Source organism: Perca flavescens, chromosome 14 (assembly GCF_004354835.1).
Source record: "Perca flavescens isolate YP-PL-M2 chromosome 14, PFLA_1.0, whole genome shotgun sequence".
NCBI classification, from domain to species: domain Eukaryota; kingdom Metazoa; phylum Chordata; class Actinopteri; order Perciformes; family Percidae; genus Perca; species Perca flavescens.
In genome coordinates this window covers 18,709,537-18,731,134 of record NC_041344.1, presented here as the reverse complement: position 1 = coordinate 18,731,134, position 21,598 = coordinate 18,709,537, and the positions used below count along the sequence as shown (strand labels likewise).

General features: G+C 40.6%; 2 protein-coding genes across 2 annotated transcripts; both read left to right on the top strand.

The window, feature by feature from the left end:
- The first annotated feature begins 3,379 nt into the window (after positions 1-3,379).
- LOC114567911 (ubiquilin-4) lies at positions 3,380-11,882 on the top strand. The gene is made up of 11 exons (XM_028597163.1): positions 3,380-3,618; positions 5,205-5,356; positions 5,658-5,806; positions 5,912-6,174; positions 6,342-6,500; positions 6,667-6,889; positions 7,001-7,140; positions 7,695-7,778; positions 9,806-9,921; positions 10,005-10,299; positions 10,392-11,882. Exons 1-11 carry the CDS (start codon positions 3,475-3,477, stop codon positions 10,542-10,544), a joined length of 1,878 nt encoding a protein of 625 aa, XP_028452964.1. The 5' UTR covers positions 3,380-3,474; the 3' UTR covers positions 10,545-11,882.
- Positions 11,883-12,755: 873 nt separating this feature from the next.
- Positions 12,756-14,444, top strand: LOC114568300 (ras-related protein Rab-25). The gene is made up of 5 exons (XM_028597834.1): positions 12,756-12,792; positions 13,246-13,441; positions 13,629-13,822; positions 14,001-14,081; positions 14,167-14,444. Exons 1-5 carry the CDS (start codon positions 12,756-12,758, stop codon positions 14,283-14,285), a joined length of 627 nt encoding a protein of 208 aa, XP_028453635.1. The 3' UTR covers positions 14,286-14,444.
- Positions 14,445-21,598: the final 7,154 nt, after the last annotated feature.

The following is a 21,598-nucleotide window of genomic DNA, read 5'->3' as shown; positions in this document are numbered from 1 at the left end:
GGGTATTGCAGATATTGTAAAAATTGTAAAAATCATGTTTTGCTATCCATGTACTGCACACACATGTTCCCACACAGAATTACAGTGTCAAAGTCAAATTTAAGACATCTGGCACTTTATGTACATACACATACTGTCTCAAGACCTACAACGTGAGAGGTTTAATATATAATTGTTAAAATAAAGACACTATGAATTAAAATATGTTCGAAAATACACTTTAGTATTCAATCTGCCATCTGCAATAGAAGACCACAATGGAAATAAACCCTAAGTCTTTTTTGTGTGTAATTTAATCCTCAACCATTTCAAATATCTTAGCCTGTCATTGTGATCAGCCTAATCTGTGTGTGTGAGACACAGATAGATAACCTTAGAATTGAAGAATATCTATCTATCTATCTATCTATCTATCTATCTATCTATCTATCTATCTGTATCTTACATGCCACTATACGTGTACAATGACATCTTAAAAAATGTATTACTATTCAACATATTCATACAAATTCTGCCAACACTTCACAAAGCATCCGTAAAAAAGTGTTGTGATAGTAAAATCTGTTCAGTTAAATGAAATACTTGATTGCACTTTTCACATATGATGCCAGCCAATCATAAAGCCATTCCACAATAAGAACAAACAGATAATTACGAACAAACATCCAAACTGAAAATATCACGTCATATATGAACATGCAACAAGCACATTTATAGCTGCTTAAACCCCCTGATTTGTGACTAACATACTCTATAAACAAACATTTACGGTAATAAAACATATTTACCTTTTCTTTAGTGGAACCATCACCATTAGTTAAACAGGTGCAAAGTAAAAAAGTAAAAGCTATGATGTTGCAGTTTGTTGTTGTTCCCCTTCCCAATCCTCATGTCACACCAGTGCTTGTTCAGCTGTAATGAGGTTTTATCTGATTCTGCCAGCGTCTGTCCAATCACAGTCATCATAAGTGAAAATGTATTGCTCTAGGATACACACAAAAAGCACACGAAATTTGATCCCTTACCTTGTTTCTGGAAATGCACCCTCTCTACTGCCCACCTTGCTGAGGTAAAGAGAGAGAGAGAGAGAGAGAGAGAGAGAGAGAGAGAGAGAGAGAGAGAGAGCTATTGCACACTTGGGGGGAAAGAGAGAGAGTCACAGACAATACTACAACCAAAAAGTTGTCCACTCGTTTTTCTGTCGATGAAAGCAAAATCCTTTGCAGCAATCAGTCTCCCTGTGTGGGATGCACTTGAATGAGACACCGTTCATGTGACCCTGTACATTTGGGTCTATGTGTGTGGGGTTTGTGGGGCCTTGGAAAAGGGATGGTGGTCCATGTTTCTTTTTTGTTTTGTTTTTGTTTGTTTGTAAATGGTGTGCACTAGAACTGGGGATATGCATAGGTATGCAGGACTGTCTGTGTCAATGCAACATGCTGAAACACTCACTTTTCTTTCAGTGCTGACACACCGTGGCGTATGGAGGGACACATATAGAGCGAGCGCTCTATACATGCAGTGTCTCTCTATCTCTACTATAGGATTGTCTTAACTGAGATAAAATAAAATATATGGTTTTATATCCTGAGACATTACGGACTGCAGGACTTGAGATGAATATTTAGAAAATTATCTTTTTCAGCAACTAATGACTCACAAAAACAATTATAAAAAGTAAACTTTACAAATCTTGTATTCAAAAGATTAACATACAAAACATGACATACTTTGTAGTGTCAAAGAATTCAAAACAATTACCACAGATTAAATCTGTAGTAATTGTTTTAACATGCATTGTTTTAACAACATTATTCTGTTTGAATGTGTTTGGGTATGTGCATGAACATAAGTGAGGGCATGTTTCAGTCTCTCAGTCTGTGAAAAAATTGATAAGAAAGGGCAGATACTGTATGGACTGGTGGCCATAAGGTTAGAGAAGTGACCCCCATCGACGGTTAAGGTTTAAGGCCCAACTATTCCAGTGGAACTAACTTTGGCACACAGATTAGACTTTGGGAAATGGGCAGCTTTCAGGTCTGACTGAATGTCAATGTTTTTTAGGAAGGCCCTGTTTTCAGCCAATCCTTTCTGTATAAATATGGGTAAAAAATGATCAAGAGAAAATGGTAAGGGAAAAAATGTAAGAGAGCACAATGTCAGGCTAAGCATGTGTCCATGATAAACTGTTGCTTGCACCTCTGGCCCAAGCCCGGGGCAACAGAGGAGTGGAGGAGTTCTCACTGTATTATTGGGTAACACTTTAAAGTGTCTGATATAAGACCGGCTTTTGGGTCCCCCAATACTTTGAGGTAGGGTTAATCCCTTACAGAGGTTCCCCTAAACCCTGATGAAAGAGCCTGACCATTATGGATCATGCAGGCATCTTCAGATGTATTCATAACTAAAGAGACACAGCCCACAGGGCCCAGCCATCTATAACAAAAAAGTAATTCCCATCTGTGGTTACAACACTGTGTTACCACAATTCATTGGTTGGTCAAAACTGGTAATAAGGCTGACAGTCACTATAAGCATACAGTCAACAGATGCAGACACATAATGGTGTAATACTTGCCACAGAGCAATTGCTGATATGATGATGACCATAACAATGTAAAAAGAGGACAATTTGTCTCCTCAGATTCAGAAACAGCTATGAGTGTGGAAATAACAGAGCAACACCGGCAATTAATCATACGCACTCTAGTTTGTTTTCAGACTTGGAGCTGGGTAAATTAGATGTTGAACTGGTTAATTAAGCATGACAGTATGCTTGATGCAACTTAAAACTCAAATGTAAGCAAAACTTAATTTGAACATATGCTCTGATTATTGACTGCTGGAGCATATAAGATTTTTAATTAATTTGATTCAATGAATTTTTAGACCAAAAAAAATTAATGGTAAAGAAACAGCACTTCCTGAGGTCTCTAACATTTGTCCCCTGTTAAATTTTTTTGGTGGGGAGTTTATCCTCTGAATCAAGGATAGAGGGTGTTGTATGCTGTACAGATTATAAAGCCCCTTGAGGCAATTTTGTGATGTTGTGCTATATAGTGGACTTCACTTGACTTATTTTTTTTATAATAACTGATTGTTTTTATTATTTATTAATCTGTCTATATTTTGATTAAGTAATCGTTATTTATTTTACTTACAATATTTAAAATAGAGTAAAGCAGAAAATCCGCACATTTCATTCATGTTGGGTAGAATAGCTAAATGCTCAGAAAAGTTTCCTGACTCCTAACTACCGCTTTTAGTGACATGATCTAACACGCAGCTTCTTCAAACATCACATAAACCTTTATCAACAACAGAGAATTCAGGGGAAACCCATGGATGTGCAGAAACCACGCAGGCCGACGTGGGAACTCCTGAGACTCGTTCTGTTCTGGAAAGAGGTTTGACCTCTTATGACCCGGAAGCTGACGCCAGCCAGACCCGAGCTGTTCCATCGGCGGAGTAAAGATGGCTGACCAAGGCGCCGCAGATCCTGGTAATAACAACAATAATACACCTGAAGCATCGGAGGGAACTATTATTAAGGTCACAGTAAAAACCCCTAAAGACAAAGAAGAAATCGCCATCGCAGAAGATGCTTCTGTCACTCAGGTTGGTCGATGATCTCGCAGGAGGGGAGCTGGCTTGTGCTCTAACGTCATGCCCCTGCCCACAACTTCAGCCACGAAGCTAACGTTAGTAGTTAGCCGTGTTAGCATTTGTCGTCACTCTTACCGGCTAACTTATAGTGTGTGAAATCAAAGAGGTTGTGTGTAATGAAAGTATTACTGCTTGGGTCAACAATTGTTCGGCGTTATCAACGTTGTTGACATCCAGTAAAGAGATACAACCACGTTAATTTTTGAAATGGCTAACCGGCTAGCCAGCTAACGGTAACAGATAGCGATAGCTAGCTAGGTAACGTTAGCCTACTCAGCTTGCGAGCTAAGCCAACGTTAGCTAACTGAAGCCAAACAAGTGTCAGCTGACGGGTTTGCGCTCAAGCAATAATGGCCTGATAGAAACCACGAAAGTGATTGTGGATGGAGGACATGGTGAATCGCTTTCATTTCCCATTCCAGCTCAACAGTTTTGACGATGCTAAAGCTTGCTAATACTCTAGAACATTCTCACTGCTGCCACTGAGTCATTCAGTTTTCCAGGGAATAAGAGATAGTCTCAGAGCTGCTGGTGGCTTGGCGACGTGTTGCAGTTAAACCATAATTCAATCATGTAGCCATACACTAGTCAAGCTAATATCAGTACAGTGTGGTCTAAGTAGCCATTTTTCTTTGGTTGTGTGTGTGTTGCCTGTTTATAGTATACCGTATTCACGTGTGTTTCATGGTCAAACATTGGACTTAGGTCTTTCCCTTGCAAGTGTGTGTTATCGTCCTTATCTACACGTAGCTTTATACTTGAAATACATAATTGAAATACATAATGAGAACATTTTGCATTCTTTGAGACATACATTTTCACATAATGTTACAGTGGTGTGAAATAGTTAAAGCTGAGAACTGATGTAAATAACAGCATTCTTTGTTCTCAATTCTTTTCGGATCTTCATCTCCTACCACAAAGTGGTTGCTAGTCTTCCAGGGGTGCTCACAAAACTATAATAAAAGCAAACTGCTATTTAAAATCACAAATTGATAGAACAAAAATAAACATCTATGTAAGATTCATCCGCTTTTGATTCAGTAACTTTTTGAAAGAAATTATACTTTTGATCTTATGTTGGTGGCTCTGTCTCATTTGTTTCAGCTATCAACATTTATATCCTATAAATTAAAATGTGCCTGTGTGCTGTATCTGCACACCATGTAGCTGATTGAGGTGCAGTGTTAATATAATATTCCTCTTATTTTCAATGAAAATAAAAGATGTAACAAGAGAGCAGCTTCCTTTAGGCTAAGACCATTTTCTGTGTGAATTACACTTTTCACAATAGTCAAAGAGTAGCCATTATTTGCTGGATTTGGAGTGTTTAGACCACTACTAATAGAATAAGTACAGAGGACTTTGAAATTGTAAGGCCTAAATGTTGCCACAGAACAGAAACTGATTCAAGCAGCATTACTGAGGTGTTACCATCTTATTATTCTTGATACTATCCATTTAATTTCCTGTTTCCTTCTCACCTCCTTCTCCTTGTTCCATTTTCGATCTAATCCCTCTTCATTGCTGTCTTTTAGTTTAAAGAAGAGATCTCGAGGCGGTTCAAAGCCAAACAGGACCAGTTGGTTCTGATTTTTGCAGGGAAGATCTTGAAGGATGGCGACAGCCTCAGCCAACACGGCATCAAGGATGGCCTGACGGTTCACCTGGTCATAAAGACAGCACACAAGTAAGGCTACATTTATCATAAAAGCATGTTGGTTCAACAGATCATTTTGTAGCAGGCCTGTAATAAAGATGAATTTGCCTTGCAATACAATCTTGGTGTGGAATTCAGTGAACAGCAATTGTTGCATTTATTTTTAACTGACTATATTTGTATGTGTGTATCTATATGTTGTTATGTGTACTGACTGTGGAAACAAATGCCCCTCTGTGACAATGGATCTAAATCTAACTAAGTGTCCAGGCACACTTTCAGCTTAGATAAACACTGAATTTCTCACACATCTACAAATTATCTCTTATAGGGCTGGAGATGGCGGTAGCACATCCGCCTCTAGCTCAACCTCCACTCAAGCAGGCAATACCTCCACCTCTAGTCCAAGTACCAACCCCTCGTCCACAGCAGGCTCTACTGGCACTGCTGCACCACCCACACAGACGCCCAACATACTGAGTGAGTCCACCTGTGTGTAACTATTTACATTCAAACACCCATTATTACTTTAGCCCCACAAAGATAATGTGTGTAACCATCATTCACCCATCTGGTCTCCCTCAGCTGGCTTTGGTGACCTGGCCGGCCTAGCTGGAATGGGCATGGGCTCAGCTAACTTCATGGAGTTGCAGCAGCAGATGCAGAGGCAGCTCATGTCCAACCCAGAGATGCTTTCTCAGATCATGGAGAACCCGTTGGTGCAAAACATGATGTCCAACCCAGACCTGATGAGACAGATGATCATGGCCAACCCTCAGATGCAACAGCTGATGGAACGCAACCCTGAGATCTCCCACATGCTCAACAACCCTGAGCTCATGAGACAGGTAATTGAAATGGAGAGCAGATCACACTTAGATAGTTAGCACAAGCATGACTACAGTAGGTTCCCACTGCATTTGCACTGTTTATTCAGGATTTAGGATTTGCCTTCTTCTGTTTAGAATGACATTTTACTGACTTGCCTCCTCTCTCCATTTATCTCACCTCCCAGACCATGGAGCTAGCTAGGAACCCGGCCATGATGCAGGAAATGATGCGGAACCAGGACCGGGCTCTGAGCAACTTGGAGAGCATCCCAGGAGGTTACAATGCCTTGCGGAGGATGTACACCGACATCCAGGAACCCATGTTCAGCGCTGCCAGGGAACAGGTATCTGGGAGGAATGTTTACTGATCGAATACTTGTTGATTTGCGCTGTGTTAATCCTTCTTAGTGTTTGTTTTTTTACAAATTTGTCTGGTTTTTCTTGCCAGTTTAACTATGTTTCAATGTTTTTTGATGTATTTTCAAATGTGTCCAATCTCTTTCCCTGTAGTTTGGTAGCAACCCATTTTCAGCTCTAGGTGGGAATTCTGAGTCTGGTGCCCAGCCATCACGGACAGAGAACCGGGAGCCCCTGCCTAATCCATGGGGGCCACCAAATTCTTCTAACCCCTCTGAGAGTGGAGGGGCCACCACAGGAAGCACGAGCACCACTGGGGGCACCAACCCCAGTGTGTCCAACCCTCTGGGCATCAATCCTGCCAGTCTGGGCAATGGTAAGACAGAGCAGGCTATGATTCTCAATACACCTGCATGCTAAGTCATTTATGTACTTAGCTGTATACACATAAACATACATAAACTCCATTCTTTTCTGTGTGTTGCAGGGATGTTCAACAGCCCAGGCATGCAGAGTTTACTGCAGCAGATCTCGGAAAACCCTCAGTTGATGCAGAATATGCTGTCCGCTCCCTACATGCGCAGTATGATGCAGTCACTGTCTCAAAACCCAGAGTTGGCCTCCCAGGTATAAAACAGAAAGATGCATGCACACAAACATATACACCAACCACACAGAAAATGCCCACAGATATAGTCATATTACAGTGCAAATCCTGGTTGTTTAGATTCACTTTTTGTTCAGATTGTGTACCACATATGGAATCGATTGATTAAGTCTGCCGTTTGTAATAACTTGTAAATAGCAGGATCTAGGTAGGCCTGTTGTGCATTAGGCCAATAAGCCCAGCAATTTAGTGCATACCCAACAGAGGGTTTTATGTTAAGCTCAATTGTATTTGCAGCAAGTTGTAAGAAAGAACAAATAACACAGCTCTGACTTAAGTTGGTTCTAACAAACAAGGCTGAATGTACGGCAAACCAGAAAAACCTCACAGTGGAGTGTTTACGGCCTTCACAAACCGTGACATGAAAGATGGGGGAGACTCGAGAGCTTTTATTTCTGTTATTCAACATTTTGTTTGAAACCTTTGCCAAGGTGCATTAAGCATACTGTAGTGAGTTAGCAGCATTGCCAGATGTGGAATGACACATTACCTTCACTGTCTTTCTCTCTACCAGGTTTTGATGAATAACCCCTTGTTTGCTGGAAACCCACAGCTGCAGGAACAGTTCAGATCTCAGTTGCCCATCTTTCTGCAGCAGGTACCACACACATTTCAGTCCGATAATTCAGTCCTGCATAGGGTTGGGTATTTTTCACATCTCAACCAATACCACTACCGATACCGGTACCTGGATTTCGGTTCTGGTACCTAACAGTACTTTTTTTTTTTTTGGTACTTTCCCTCTGTAATTACCAAAAAATATATTTTTTATATATATATTTATATAATTCCAAACCTATTTACTTAGAACGTTATGTTATTTGTTTAGAATATTTTACACTGACAGAAATTATTTTCAAAAAATGAAACCCCTCCCAAACGTGTCCCTACAACCTATTAAATTGAATAATTGTACAATTCTTACTCACTGTAACTTTTATTGTTGTATTTGTATATTTTATATTTTAGCCTGTTTTATTTTAATCATGACTGTTTTTAATTGCTCTTTAATGTTTCATGTAAAGCACTTTGAATTGCCTTGTTGCTGAAAGGTGCTGTAGAAATAAAGTTGCCTTGCCTACAACCTCAGTCTGTCAGTCAGTCCCCAGGGCATTGAAACCACTGTTGTGCCTGCTCGTGTCATAGGAAGTGTAACGTCAACAGCACCGCGACCGCTTTCGGCTCGCCATTAATATCATATCGCGGTGAAAGGTCTCTGCGTGAAGTTTTGAAAAACTGTAACCACACTTGAAATAACTTTATCGGCATTGCCGTGACTGTGACTTCAACAAAACTGCAGAGCCGACGTTGCTCAGTCTGCACCTCTGCGCGCGCGTGTCGGACCTCTGTTCTCTGTCAACGTGCAGAGAGGACAGATAAGCTTGGGCTTACTCTCAGGTACCGAAATTTGGCACCGTTTGATTTCACATGAACCAATACTCGGTAGTACCTACGTGATTTGGTCAGTACCGGTAAAAGTACCGGGTTTGGAACCAAACCCTAGTCCTGCATTGTTAATCCCCTAACGCGCCCCCCCCCTCCCAATAAGACAAAGAAAGTCCTCGTGACATAACAAAGAATGGTACTGATTGGCCCATATGGGGTAGTTTAGATTTTTTGATAAACCACTACTTTCTTTTCTCATAATCTTTGTGTTCAAGGTTATTTTTTAAGGGTTTCTTTACCAGTCTTAGGCCTCAGGCACCTCCAACAATGATCAATAAATAACAAAAAAGGAAATCGCAGAAAAGAAAAAAAAATTGTTCAAGTTAGGATATAGGGCTAAAATATGAACAAATTAAATATAAAGGAAGTATTGCCAGCTAAGGTGCTAACGCTAGGTCTAAATACCAAACATTTGGCAAATACGTGGCTAAAGGCTAATTTCTGCTTCTGCGTCGAATCGACGGCGTACACCCGCAGACCCCTCTGCGTCGCCGCAAACTTCTCTCCGAGCCCTCCGTTGCAGCTCGATGTGCACCTCCAAAAATGTGTAACTTTGCGTCGAGGCGACGCAGACCGCAAGCACTGTGATTGGTCAACTCATCCTGTGTGTTGATAGTCGGTGTTTCAAGCAGCCTACTGTGGGGAGTAGCAACATGCTAGTTCATTGACAAAAGGTTTGCAAATAAACTCCGACATATTTTGGTTACAATGACTGGGTTATCCGTTTGTAAAGTGTCTATATGTCAGTAAAAAATTTTAAATTAGTAATTTGTGGGCAGTTGTGCTTGCTAAAATAACATGAACTGGCTGGCAGACACCTCGCAAATAACCTCAGACTTGTTTTCTAGTTACAGTAACTAGGTCAGTGGATTAATAAGATTAATATTTTAGCACAACCATCTATGGGGTTTGCTATTCTGAGTACCGTTTCGGTGGTGAGTGACACAGACACAGGCGACACCCCCTAGCGTTATGGTGGTGAAATGCACCGCGATGCAAAGCAACCCCAACACAGAACTCCGAAAGGGTCACGACGGCGTAGCTACGGCGTGGAGTTGACGCAGAAGCATAAAACAGCCTTTAGGTGTTGTCTTTTCACAAAGTTAGGGTACAGTAAATGGACTGCTAATCGGTTGGTTGGTTGGTTAATTCATTGCTACACTCTCTGTTTGGTTGCAGATGCAGAACCCAGAAGCCCTGTCAGTGATGACCAATCCACGGGCCATGCAAGCTCTAATGCAGATCCAACAGGGTCTACAGACACTGCAGACAGAAGCACCAGGCCTAATGCCCAGGTATGCTCTCACAGACAGATATACACCGATTGCTTTTTTGTATTTTTTCTTTTCTAACTCTTCTGTTTTTCCTTTTGCCCTAGTTTAATGACTGGTGGAGTTCCTGGTGGCATTCCCGGTGGAATGCCTGGTGGAATGCCTGGTGGAATGCCTGGTGGAATGCCTGGTGGAATGCCTGGTGGAATGCCTGGTGGAATGCCTGGTGGAATGCCCGGTGGAATGCCTGGTGGAATTCCTGGCATACCCACAGGTGGGGGCATGCCCACAGAGAACCCAGCCTCCTCACCCAGCAGTGCAGGAACGAACGCCGCCCAGCAGCAGCTGATGCAACAGATGCTCCAGATGTTTGCTGGAGGAGGTGGAGGAGGAAGTGCAACGGTACACACATAAGCGCATGCACTGATATTACATCTTTCACACCTGTATGTTTTTTTTTTTTTTTAATTCCATTAATTTCCCTTCCCCTGTAGACCCAGACCCCAGAGGTGAGGTTCCAGTCCCAGCTGGATCAGCTGAGCGCCATGGGCTTCATCAACCGCGAGGCCAACCTGCAGGCCCTCATCGCTACTGGAGGAGACATCAATGCCGCCATCGAGAGACTGCTGGGCTCACAGCCCTCGTAAAGACATACAGTACATACTGACACACAGACACGTACATACATACCTAACTCATAAACCCACCCAGCATCTACAGAGAACCAAGAGAAATTTAAGTGTATTTTCCCAAACTTTGCAGAAGAAACTTGGGCAGGATCTGTAAGACCCTCATTCTACATCTGTTCTCAGATCATTCCCTAGTCCCCATACTTTTTGGCGTCATCCAACCAGATCTCTGTCCCAGTGCTGCTGTAGAGCCGGACTGAACCACTCTCACCTTGAGGGGTGTTCTGGTGCAGAGAAAAGAAGCGAAAACCTCTCCTGAAAAGGGACTCCCAACCATTTCTTCATTCATTGTTTTCTTCACATAAAACTGGAGTCGAGTGTTGCAGACAAACATTTACATAATGCAGAATAAATCCATGTGATGTGATTGGCTGTTGGCTCTGTTTCACACATGGCCATTGTAAGGCAGTTTGTTAGCATTTAGCTATCAAATCAATACATGAACATTTACTGGTATACAGACAGTAATCCTGAACAAGAACAGGAAGATATCTTGTCCATACAGGCGTTCAACCCCATTCCTCCCTTTTCCCCCATACTCGAGATTCTACATAAATAGCTGTTTTTGCCCAACGACTTTAACTATTTATTGCAAGTGCTTAAGAAAATGACGCCCTCCACACTTCCCTAAACTTGTAATTTGTCATTCCAGATGAAAGTGCCCACTAACGGGTGCTCAGTGTCTTTTTCTTCTGAGGCACCGCTGCTGTGCCTTCTGTCCTTCCCTGCCCTATAAGAGCATTGTCGGCATTCAGTGGGTTCATTACAAACCTCCAATAAATTCCACACAGCATCATCCAGGACGGTAACCATAATCAAATTTTACATTGTAGCAGCTCCAAAGCAGAGGAAGCTGTTAGAATGAATACGAATGAAACAAACAAGCTTTTCTTTCATTTTAATCTGATTCTTCTTTTTTATTATTATTATTATTATTATTATTTCTTTTTTTTTTGAGGTGCAGTTAGTACCTAGAGATAATTATGATTTGTCTCGCATTAAATAAACATGGAAATCAAGTGAGAAAAAAAAAAAGAATAAATAATGTAAAGGCTTTACAAACAGTTATGGTATGGTGGCACCATACATTTCTAAAATCAAGTTCTAGGTTGTTATTTTTTCTTTTTCTTTTGAAAATCTCAGCATTGTAGTTGTGGTAACCTTGGCAACTGCTTCTATAGCTTTGCTTTGTCTGTTGACCTCAGCTGAAAAAGAAAATCCATCTTACAATTGAACATGTTGGAACTAACTTTTAACAGTACTGTACTAAAAAAGAATAAAACATGGTCAAAAACAGTCGATGCCCTGTGTCAGGTGATTATAGCCTTGTGATGGTGTACAATGACGCCTGTAGCTTTCCTTCATTCAAATTTTATGGTCTTGAAGTTCATATAAAGTAACTATGATCTTCTTCTGTTTGTTTAATATGAAAATGTTGCATATTGTAATGTAAATAATCAGTATTTGGGTGAACAAATGGTCTTATTGAAAGGTACGTTAGGCCCAGTTTGTTTGGTACAGGTATGGATAACCCTTCATGTTACAGGTATTTCTCATATTTCCCAATAATGTCATAAGAAAACAACTAATATGTAACCCTTAACTCTAAATTTGCTGGTTTCCACTGTTTTATATTATAATGGTTTTAAGTTGCATAATTATTACATGTACATTCAAAATCAAACATTAAAGTTAGTACTGCAGGCCAAATCAAATCTCTACCCACATCCCTGTAGGCTTCAGACATGGGCAAAATGGTGTTGTGTTCTAGTACACTGATCCACCTGTTGGCTTAAGTTTATTGTCATACAAATGAATGGATGGGTGGAGTCTGTACCTGCCAGTGGTTCTACCTGTTCCACCTGCTCTCCCCTCCCAGCCCTCCCTTGGGTGTCAGCTGATGAGGGATCGGCAGGCCACAGGACTCTTGCCTGCCTGTCCTTTCCTCAAACAGTTACCTCTATCCACGGATAAAGGAGAAAGCGGTTGGAAGCAGCTGAACCTGTTCTCTTTTCCTCCTCTGTTTTTGCCTTTACACTGTCTCTCTCTCTCTCCACACTGGAGAGAGAGAAACAAAATTAAGGCTGTGTTTTTTCTTTCGGTCTTTGTAACGCTTCTTAACTTTGGGAACAAATATCTTACCGGAAAGACTTCGCCACTAAATGCGGCATGGGGTCTGATGAGTCGTATAATTTTGTCTTCAAAGGTGAGTCATGTTTACTTAAGCTGTGATTGTGTAAAAAGAGATAAAACATAAATAGCGTTTGTTACTTCAGTTGTCTTTAAAGCATACCTGCTTCACTTCCGTGGGAAGAGGGAAGGAAGTAAAAAGAGGCGGTGAAGGCTTTCTGTCATTTGCCTTTAAACCATTTGACCTTTGACCTATTAAAGAAACATTATCTTACATGCCCTGCTTTACTTAGAGACTTATGTGCTTTGTATGATTATTTAAACCACCTATGAGTTTGCGATTAATTTATTTCAAAGTAAAGTCAATCACGGAGTGCCAGCACAGCAAGCCTACACATGTTCTAGAATATCTGATTCATCACAGAAAGTAGTTTGGACCAGTTAATACTTATGTAATGTACTTATGTATTTTTAATATAAAGCACGTATAATTAATGCATTTCATCTTCTCTTGTTTGTGCTTGTTTAGTGGTTTTGATAGGGGAGTCTGGCGTAGGAAAGAGCAACCTTCTGTCTCGCTTTACCAAGAATGAGTTCAATCATGACAGTCGCACCACCATTGGCGTCGAGTTCAGCACGCGGACTGTCCAGCTGGACAACTACGCCATCAAAGCTCAAATCTGGGACACAGCGGGGTTGGAGCGCTACAGGGCTATCACCTCAGCGTGGGTACTCACACACACACACAAATGTTTACTGCCTGTTTCTTACACCCATAAAGAAACTTAGTCTGGGGCCTAAAGGTAAATTTTTTTTACTAGTTACCTGATTTTTGTGATAACATATACTGTATATATGTAATAATAAGATCCAACTCCTATATGTTTGGTCTCTCTCACCTGGTGGACTCAGGTATTACAGGGGAGCAGTTGGAGCACTGTTGGTCTACGACATTAGCAAACACCTGACCTATGAGAGCATAGATCGATGGTTGAAAGAGCTGTTCGACCATGCTGACCCTCACATCGTGGTCATGTTGTTGGGAAACAAAAGAGACCTGGATACCCTTAGGACCGTGCCTACAGAGGAGGCCAAGGACTTTGCAGGTTGGTTAAGAACCGGTTATCTTACTGGGTTTTTATAAAAGCATATCTACAGGTTAATTGTGACAATGAAAATTGTATTTTAAGCTCAGTATTGTATATTTTGCTCAATGAATATGCTATTTTTTTGTTTACTGGGATCTTTGCTTTCCTTGCTCTCACCCCACCCGGACCAACCCAGAGAAGAGAGGTCTCATGTTCATGGAGACATCAGCGTTGGACTCCACCAATGTCGAAAATGCTTTCAATGAAGTCCTCAAAGGTACGTTCAGTCAGTGTGTCATCAGTACATCCTCTTTAAATGACTTATTGATGCAAACCTGGCATCTTTGTTTTATTATTTCCAGCGATCCATAAGAAGGTGGCCAGCAGAGAGGTGACCCGTGGCTCCATCTGTGCTGTAACCCTGTCCAACCCCACCAGTGAGGCACAGGAGGGGCGCAGAAACTGCTGCAAGAGCTCCTAACTGACTGCTGCCCTGTAAAGATCTGCTCTGCCCATGTTGAACCAACATCACGCTTGACTTGTTGAAGCTTACACATGATTGACATGCAATTTGAAGAGTGAGGTACCTGCCTGACACTTGAGCAGTCAGTGTACAAAACTATATATACACTACTGGTCAAAAGTTTGGGGTCACTTAGAAATTTCCATTCCACTCCATTATAGACAGACTACCAGCTGAGATCAGTTGCATTGTTTTTTTTTAACCAGGGCAGCAGTTTTCTGATTACATTATGTGCTTACATAATTACAAAAGGGTTCGCCAATGTTTTCTCGGTTAGCCTTTTAAAATGATATCAGATTAGTAAACAGAATGAGCCTTTGGAACATTGGATGAATGGTTGCTGATAATGGGCAATGTAGATATTGCATTAAAGATCAGCCACTTCTTTCTACAACAGTCGAGAACCCTTTTAAAATTAAGTAAGCACAAAATGTAATCTGAAAACTGCTGCCCTGATTAAAAAAAACAATGCAACTGATCTCAGCTGGTATTCTGTCTGTAATGGAGTGGAATGGAAATTTCTAAGTGACCCCAAACGTTTGACCGGTAGTGTGTATGTGTATATAAACTCAGCAAAAAAAGAAACGTCCTGTCACTTTCAACTGCTTTTATTTTCAGCCAACTTAACGTGCGTAAAACTTTGTATGAAGATAAAAAAAATTCAACTACTAAGAAATTAAACTGAACAATGTTTCACAGACATGTGACTAACATAAATGGAAAAATGTGTCCCTGAACCAAGGATGACAAAATCAAAAGTTACAGGGAAGACATCCTCCTCCCTCATGTGGTACCCTTCCTGCAGGCTCATCCTGACACGACCCTCCAGCATGATAACGCCACCAGCCATACTGCTCGTTCTGTGCGCGATTTCCTGCAAGACAGGAAAGTTAGTGTTCAGCCATGGCCAGCAAAGAGTTGGGATCTCAATCCCATTGATAACGTCTGGGACCTGTTGGATTGGAGGGTAAGGGCGAGAACCATGGTGGAAGAGGAAACCTGGTGCAGTCCATGAGGAGGAGGTGTACTGCAGTACTTAATGCAGATGGTGGCCACACCAGATACTGACTGTGACTTTTGATTTTGACCATCCTTTGTTCAGGGACACATTTTTTTCATTTCTGTTAGTCACTTGTCTGTGAAACATTGTTCAGTTTATTTCTTAGTAGTTGAATTTTTTTATGTTCATACAAAGTTTTACGCATGTTAAGTTGGCTGAAAATAAAAGCAGTTGAAAGAGAGAGGACGTTTATTTTTTTGCTGAGTATATATATATATATATATATATATATATATATATATATATATATATATATATATATATATATATATATATATATAATATGTACAGTAAATAACAAAAAAACAGTAGATTAAGATATGCAAATATTGAGAAAGTCTACATTTTATCCACTATATTTCCTGTGGTTTCTAATGAGCACGTTTTACTACAGATAGCTCTGCAATTTATGTTTTATTCATGTTTTTAAAGAGCCGTTGCAAAATTGTATTGCTTGTATAAAGGATGCACTGGGATTCACTTGGAATAAATTATTTATGTTATTTTGCCTGCATGTAATTCCTCCACAAAGACACTAATTTATTATCTGCATTAGACACATTATCTTATATTAGATGAAGGAATAGGAGAGAGGGTTGATGTGAGATAAACACAGTGGTGGAAGAAGAACTCAAAACCTTTACTTAAATAAAAATAGTTATTTCCCAATGTAAAACTACTCTGTTACCAGTAAAAGTCCAGCAAATCTTTACTTAAGTAAAAGTGTAGATTGTTGCTGTTAGACTATTGTACTGTATATGTAACAGTATATTACTGGATGTATGCATTAGCATGTAAGCAGCATTTAATGTTGGAGCTGGTCGAGATGAGGCAAACTTCAACAAATGTATATGGTGTTGGGTAGTTTCTTCTGTGAAAATGCATAATAGTTGATATCTGGGAAATGTCTGGAAAGGAGATGGAGACTGAACAAATTCCGAGTACAATGAGTTCAGACTAATGCAGCTTTATTCACACAACAAACAAATATACTTTCATGAAAGAGAGAACAGTTGACATGCACCAAATGTACATGCCAAGGTTTCTCCTAGAAAGGAAGATAACCATGTGTACACCTTCCTAAGAGCATGTACCCATAGTGTCTCTACGAACATCAGAATAACTCCTCCTTTATACTTTTTGTCCTCACACACTTCAAGCTATCTATTTCAGTGCAACAGTTTACTCTTAAACTACACCTTTTATGGCACGTGCTCCTAATAGATTCTCACATTCCTGGCTCCAATTCCTCTGTGTGAAAGTTGTAACCAAACTCATAATAGATTCTACACATTCTTGTGGGTGATGGTTGTCCCCAGACTAACCTTCTTGTGTAGTACCCTACACACAAGATATAAAATACATTTGAAACATGTAGGCTGAAATATCCAACCTATCAGTTGATTTGTTAATCATATGTTTTAATCTAAAATCTGGACCAGCGACAAGAGATGTCAAATGCATATTGTGGAGTAAAAAGTACAATGTGTTCCTCTGAATTGTACTAAAGTTGAAATATAAGGTAGTGTACAATTACCTCAAAATTGTACTTAAGTACAGTACTTACGTAGTTGCTTTCCACCACTGAAGAAAATATCTGTCATATAGAGTCAGGCGGTATACAGAAGTGTTTCTCAACCTGGCGATCAGGAACTCCACAAAGGTCAAAAAATGATAACTGATGTAGAAAATAGTCTGCTACACAATTGTATGTACAATTTTCTTTTCTTTCTTCTTGTGAAATATAGTACAATTTTACCTGTTTAGACCTACAGAAATTATTCAGATGAAACAGTCTAAGAAGAAAACAATCACTCTTTGATTAAATGTCTCACATCTCGTGCACATGGACCCTGTTGGGGGTTGCTGGTAGACATTGCTTCATATTAAGGGGTCACGCTGTTAACATATCATGAGTGAAGGTGTTCTGTCTCTCCTCATCCTGTAGATGGCAGTGCTGTTGTTGTGAGTTATCACTACTGTGTTGTGCTATGCATTTGTTCACTCGCTAATTTCCTTATTAACTCCAGTACGACTCATGCCATCATCTAATCCCACTGTTCATTCCATTAATGATCATGATATTAAGCTCATGTGGCGCTGCAGTGTTGTCGCCATGGTAGCAACCTCTGATGCCCTCTTGATCAGCTAAACAGTGTGCCCATGAAGAAGGTAATTAATTTACAGATATTATGGTTTTATGTTTTGTGTGTGTGTGTGTGTGTGTGAGACTATGGATGTAATTGGACAAGCTCATATGGCGTGACTGAGAGAATATAAATCTACAGCAGTGGTAGTTAATGACGTTCTGGACAGATAGTGCTCTATCTCTGGCTCACAGATGTGCATAAGGAGCCTTTACTCTGTGTGTGTGTGTAGTGAAATAACCACAAATGCTTTTATCAAGTTTCTCTTCTAAAATATGACAGGGAAGGCCCTGCACCAGGCAGTAAATGTTTAATTATTTTCTGTCAATGAGAGTATTTTTATGGGCTGAGTAAAAGCATCTGGTGTAATAATCCACGCAGGCTTAGCAGGTTGAAAGCTTGGTCATGATATCTGTAAATCTCTCTCTGTCCTGAGCCTAGAGGTAAGGGTTATGTTTCCAACACATACATCAGTTGCACTGCAACATTAAAACATTTATTAAAAGCTCTTCTTTTTTAGGAGGAGGATAGTTAGATTTTCTTTTACCACTTTACAGATTCTCGCAAATTCCTCCTGGATCTGTGTGTAGGCCACTTTCTGACCTTGTCATTAAGCTTTTTCAGTGGTCGGAATAACTTGGATTTAGCACATACATGTGGTGGCTATTACCCACATGCTACTTGACATGTAGCCGAGAAAGGTGCCTTTAAATGAAATGTATTATTATTATTATTATTATTATTATGTATAGTTTGTAAAACAGTTTCTCTGAAACCAGTACTCATATATGCTAAAGTGATGAGTTTGGCAACTCTGACCCCCACCACGAAGCTGTTTATTTCCCATTCATGAGACCGCTAACTTTAGAACTTTGTGGTGAATCTTGTCCTCCTAGAATTTACAGTTGTAACATCACATCTGTATAGGTATTATTGTGGCCTTTGTGTTCTTATGACCTTTGACCCCTTGCTGTTTCTCCCCCTCTCCTATTCTTGATTTCACAGACTCCTGACTTTTTCCCGTGTCGGGGTCAGGCTTTACAGAGCATTTTTCCTGCTGTTTATTTCTGCTTCCTGTTTATTTGTTTACATGTGTGATTACCACAGACTGACATAAGACCCCACAAACGTTTACATTTACATACACAAGATCTCAAAAACATCCGTACTCTCTTGTCTTCTATTTATCTGTTTCTCTCTTTGTGAATTTATCTCAGCCGCAGAATTTTCCCAACTCACCCACACACGCACGCACGCACACACACATACGCAGAGGAGTACTTTTGCACATCATTGCTACTCTGTGAAGAAAATGTATCTCCATAATGTCAATCTTTCATGAACTGAGAAACATAGCATTGTTTGCATGCATTTTCTGCTAATATAATGGTTTTTAATTGGTAATTTATTGTAGGATATTTTTTCAACCCACAATCCTAACCAAATTTGGAGATACAGGGTATTCCTCGGGCATCAATGATATATTATATCACCATATAATAAGATTATGTTCAAATACAGAGGTCCTAAAACATACCCCTGCCACTGATAGCCAGATTTATGATTTGTTACCATTGTGTCAGATTGGGTGATGTGCCATGTGTGCATGTGTGCATGTGTGCACATGAATGCCTAAATATGTGCACGCAAAACCAAAGTCCAAACATAAGAGTGTGTGACAGCTACATTCCTCCATCATCCTGCATCTGTCACCGCATGTCAGAAGGAAACACAATTTTGTAGATTTCCCCGTCGGCTGACATCATCACATAAATAGAAGCAAAGTCAATGCATGCTCATTGCCATGGTGATGTTGTTATGGCGACCAATCAAAGGGAGAGGTGAGCTGATGGGTGGCTGTGTTCACACTCCCCAAAATGCGCAGTAGAGAGAGAGAGAGAGAGAGAGATGAGAGGTGAAGTGTTGCCTTGAGGTGATTGAAGAGGAAATGTTAAGACGGTCACTCCTGCTCGAAGACTTGAGTCTCAGCTCAGCTTGTTATGATATTAAGAACAGTTTGCGTAACTGCATGTGTGTACATTTGTGTGCCCTCTTGTGTTTAGTTTTATCACCTCTCCATATAGGCTACTGCAGTCAATGAACTTCTTTAACACCCTCTAATTTCATAACAGAGCATGTTGTGATTGGTGTCCGTATTCAAGGCCCAGCTGGGGTCACAAGATTCCTTTCCAGCCTACAATTAAACAGGTTGCCAGCGACAAACAGAGCCAAGGGCCTCAGCATCGGTTCACTTAACATAATATTACATACCTCAGTTGCCATGACAGCCTCTGTGTTTGTCTGTGAGTCTGTGATGCTAAACGGCTGCAGGTGTATGTGATGCAGGGAACTATTATTTGAGTACTGCTTTTAGCTAAAACCTGCGACCAGAAACTGTGTAAAATAGGATTGTCATTAACATATTATCTCTAGTGTGACCGGTGACCTTTCCGCTGAGTGTGCATTTAAGTGATGACATCTGGAGAGAAGGAGGCGGATCATGTTTCAGTCAGTGAATGCCAACTCCTTAAGTCACATTAGCTAATAAAGTATTTTATCCACAGTTATATCATTGACTTTTGCTTGGTTTCATGAAGCTGCATTGACCACAAATCCGCTGACCCCAGTTCTGATAGCCGGTCCAACAGTTTCACCCACTGAACTGGAATATTAAACCCTAAGCTTCAAAACGTGTGACTCTGAGAGAAACCGTTCACCTGCTGCTTCCAAGGGATGAAGGAAAAAGGCAATAATACCACCCAGACCCTAAAATGTGCTCTGCTCTCAGAGGAACACAAAATGTCTGGCAATACAGCAAGTGAAAAAAAGGGGCTTTAAATTGAGTATAAGCGTAGATATTTCCATGTGTGTATTTTTCTCCTCTTTAGCTTTTGTTCCATGTGGCTCGTAGATGGAGGTGCAGTCCAGATGACATTGTAGCCAGGCGCATGAAGATACCATGGTTATTCTTACAGATGCACTTCGCACTATCTTCAACTTCACACACTATTTTGTTCCACTGAATAGTTTAATTGAATAACTCTGACTGAGTCGGGCCTTTCTGTATACCAGGCGATTCATTTTACTTTATGTTTTGTTGTGAGGTTTCTTGTATTGAGGGCTGCACTTTCAGAAGTATTTCCCATTTTATGTGCATCCATAATTCAAATACATAGTAGGGCAAGTGCAACAGCACACAGAGGCAGTGTGTGTGCACTTTCAGAAAAATAGTTGTTGAATTGACAACCATCCAGAGCTAAATCTCCCTAGAGTGGTAGATTGTGGGAAAACACATGTTGTTGTACACTTTCCTAACACAGGGAGGGGGGAGTTAGGGGCTTAACATTTTTTAACCCAGGTCTCTGCCAAGATACAGTACATCTTAACTCTCTACTGATGTGTGTGAGTGTGTGTGCAACACATAAAGACCAATATCAACATACTAGAATAATTTGTAGTGTGAGTGAGTGCATGCATATATGCATAAGCCTGCATAAAAGTGTGACAGCCTGTGATGTTTTTAGCTGGACTGTGCTGTTATGTGTCGTGTGTGGTTCCCTCTCTACGCGGTGAAAGCTCCGGGATGCATCTAAAAATACCATGGGCCCTGGAGGAAAGTGAGGATGGGAAACAATTTAGGCATAAGAAGAACACAGGGCTCCAGAGGGGAAGCCTGCAGACAGGAGTCACCCTGTGTCCTGGAGGGGAAGGATTTCCCCTCATTCTTTCAAGCATGCAGGTTTGTTTTTTGATATTGCCTGAAAAATTAAATAAGTTTCCTTTTGAAAGATGAGATGCCCTCTTTCGGTGGTACTGAGTTGCACACTGTATCAAACTCAAATGTGCTTCTTGCTCTGTGTATGTTGGCATTGAGGGTTGCACCAATCCAGGGTGGTACTGTACACTCATTAAGGTCATTTCCGTCTGTGTGCGGAATTAAAAACAGATTTCTGGGAGATGAAGGCTAGATAGGAGCAGACTTGTACACGAATCGTGAAGAGATGAGGAAGAGGAGGAGGAGGAGGAGAGGGCGGGTAGTTAGGAGGAGGGAATCCAGATGGGAA

Bases quoted from the DNA above. Each gene is read 5' to 3' on its own strand.
- LOC114567911 (XM_028597163.1), top strand. From the start codon at position 3,475: ATGGCTGACCAAGGCGCCGCAGATCCTGGTAATAACAACAATAATACA. The intron at 5,357-5,657 runs GTAAGGCTACAT...TATCTCTTATAG, and splicing joins GTCATAAAGACAGCACACAA to GGCTGGAGATGGCGGTAGCA. The intron at 5,807-5,911 runs GTGAGTCCACCT...GGTCTCCCTCAG, and splicing joins ACAGACGCCCAACATACTGA to CTGGCTTTGGTGACCTGGCC.
- LOC114568300 (XM_028597834.1), top strand. From the start codon at position 12,756: ATGGGGTCTGATGAGTCGTATAATTTTGTCTTCAAAG. The intron at 12,793-13,245 runs GTGAGTCATGTT...GTGCTTGTTTAG, and splicing joins GTATAATTTTGTCTTCAAAG to TGGTTTTGATAGGGGAGTCT. The intron at 14,082-14,166 runs GTACGTTCAGTC...TATTATTTCCAG, and splicing joins TTTCAATGAAGTCCTCAAAG to CGATCCATAAGAAGGTGGCC.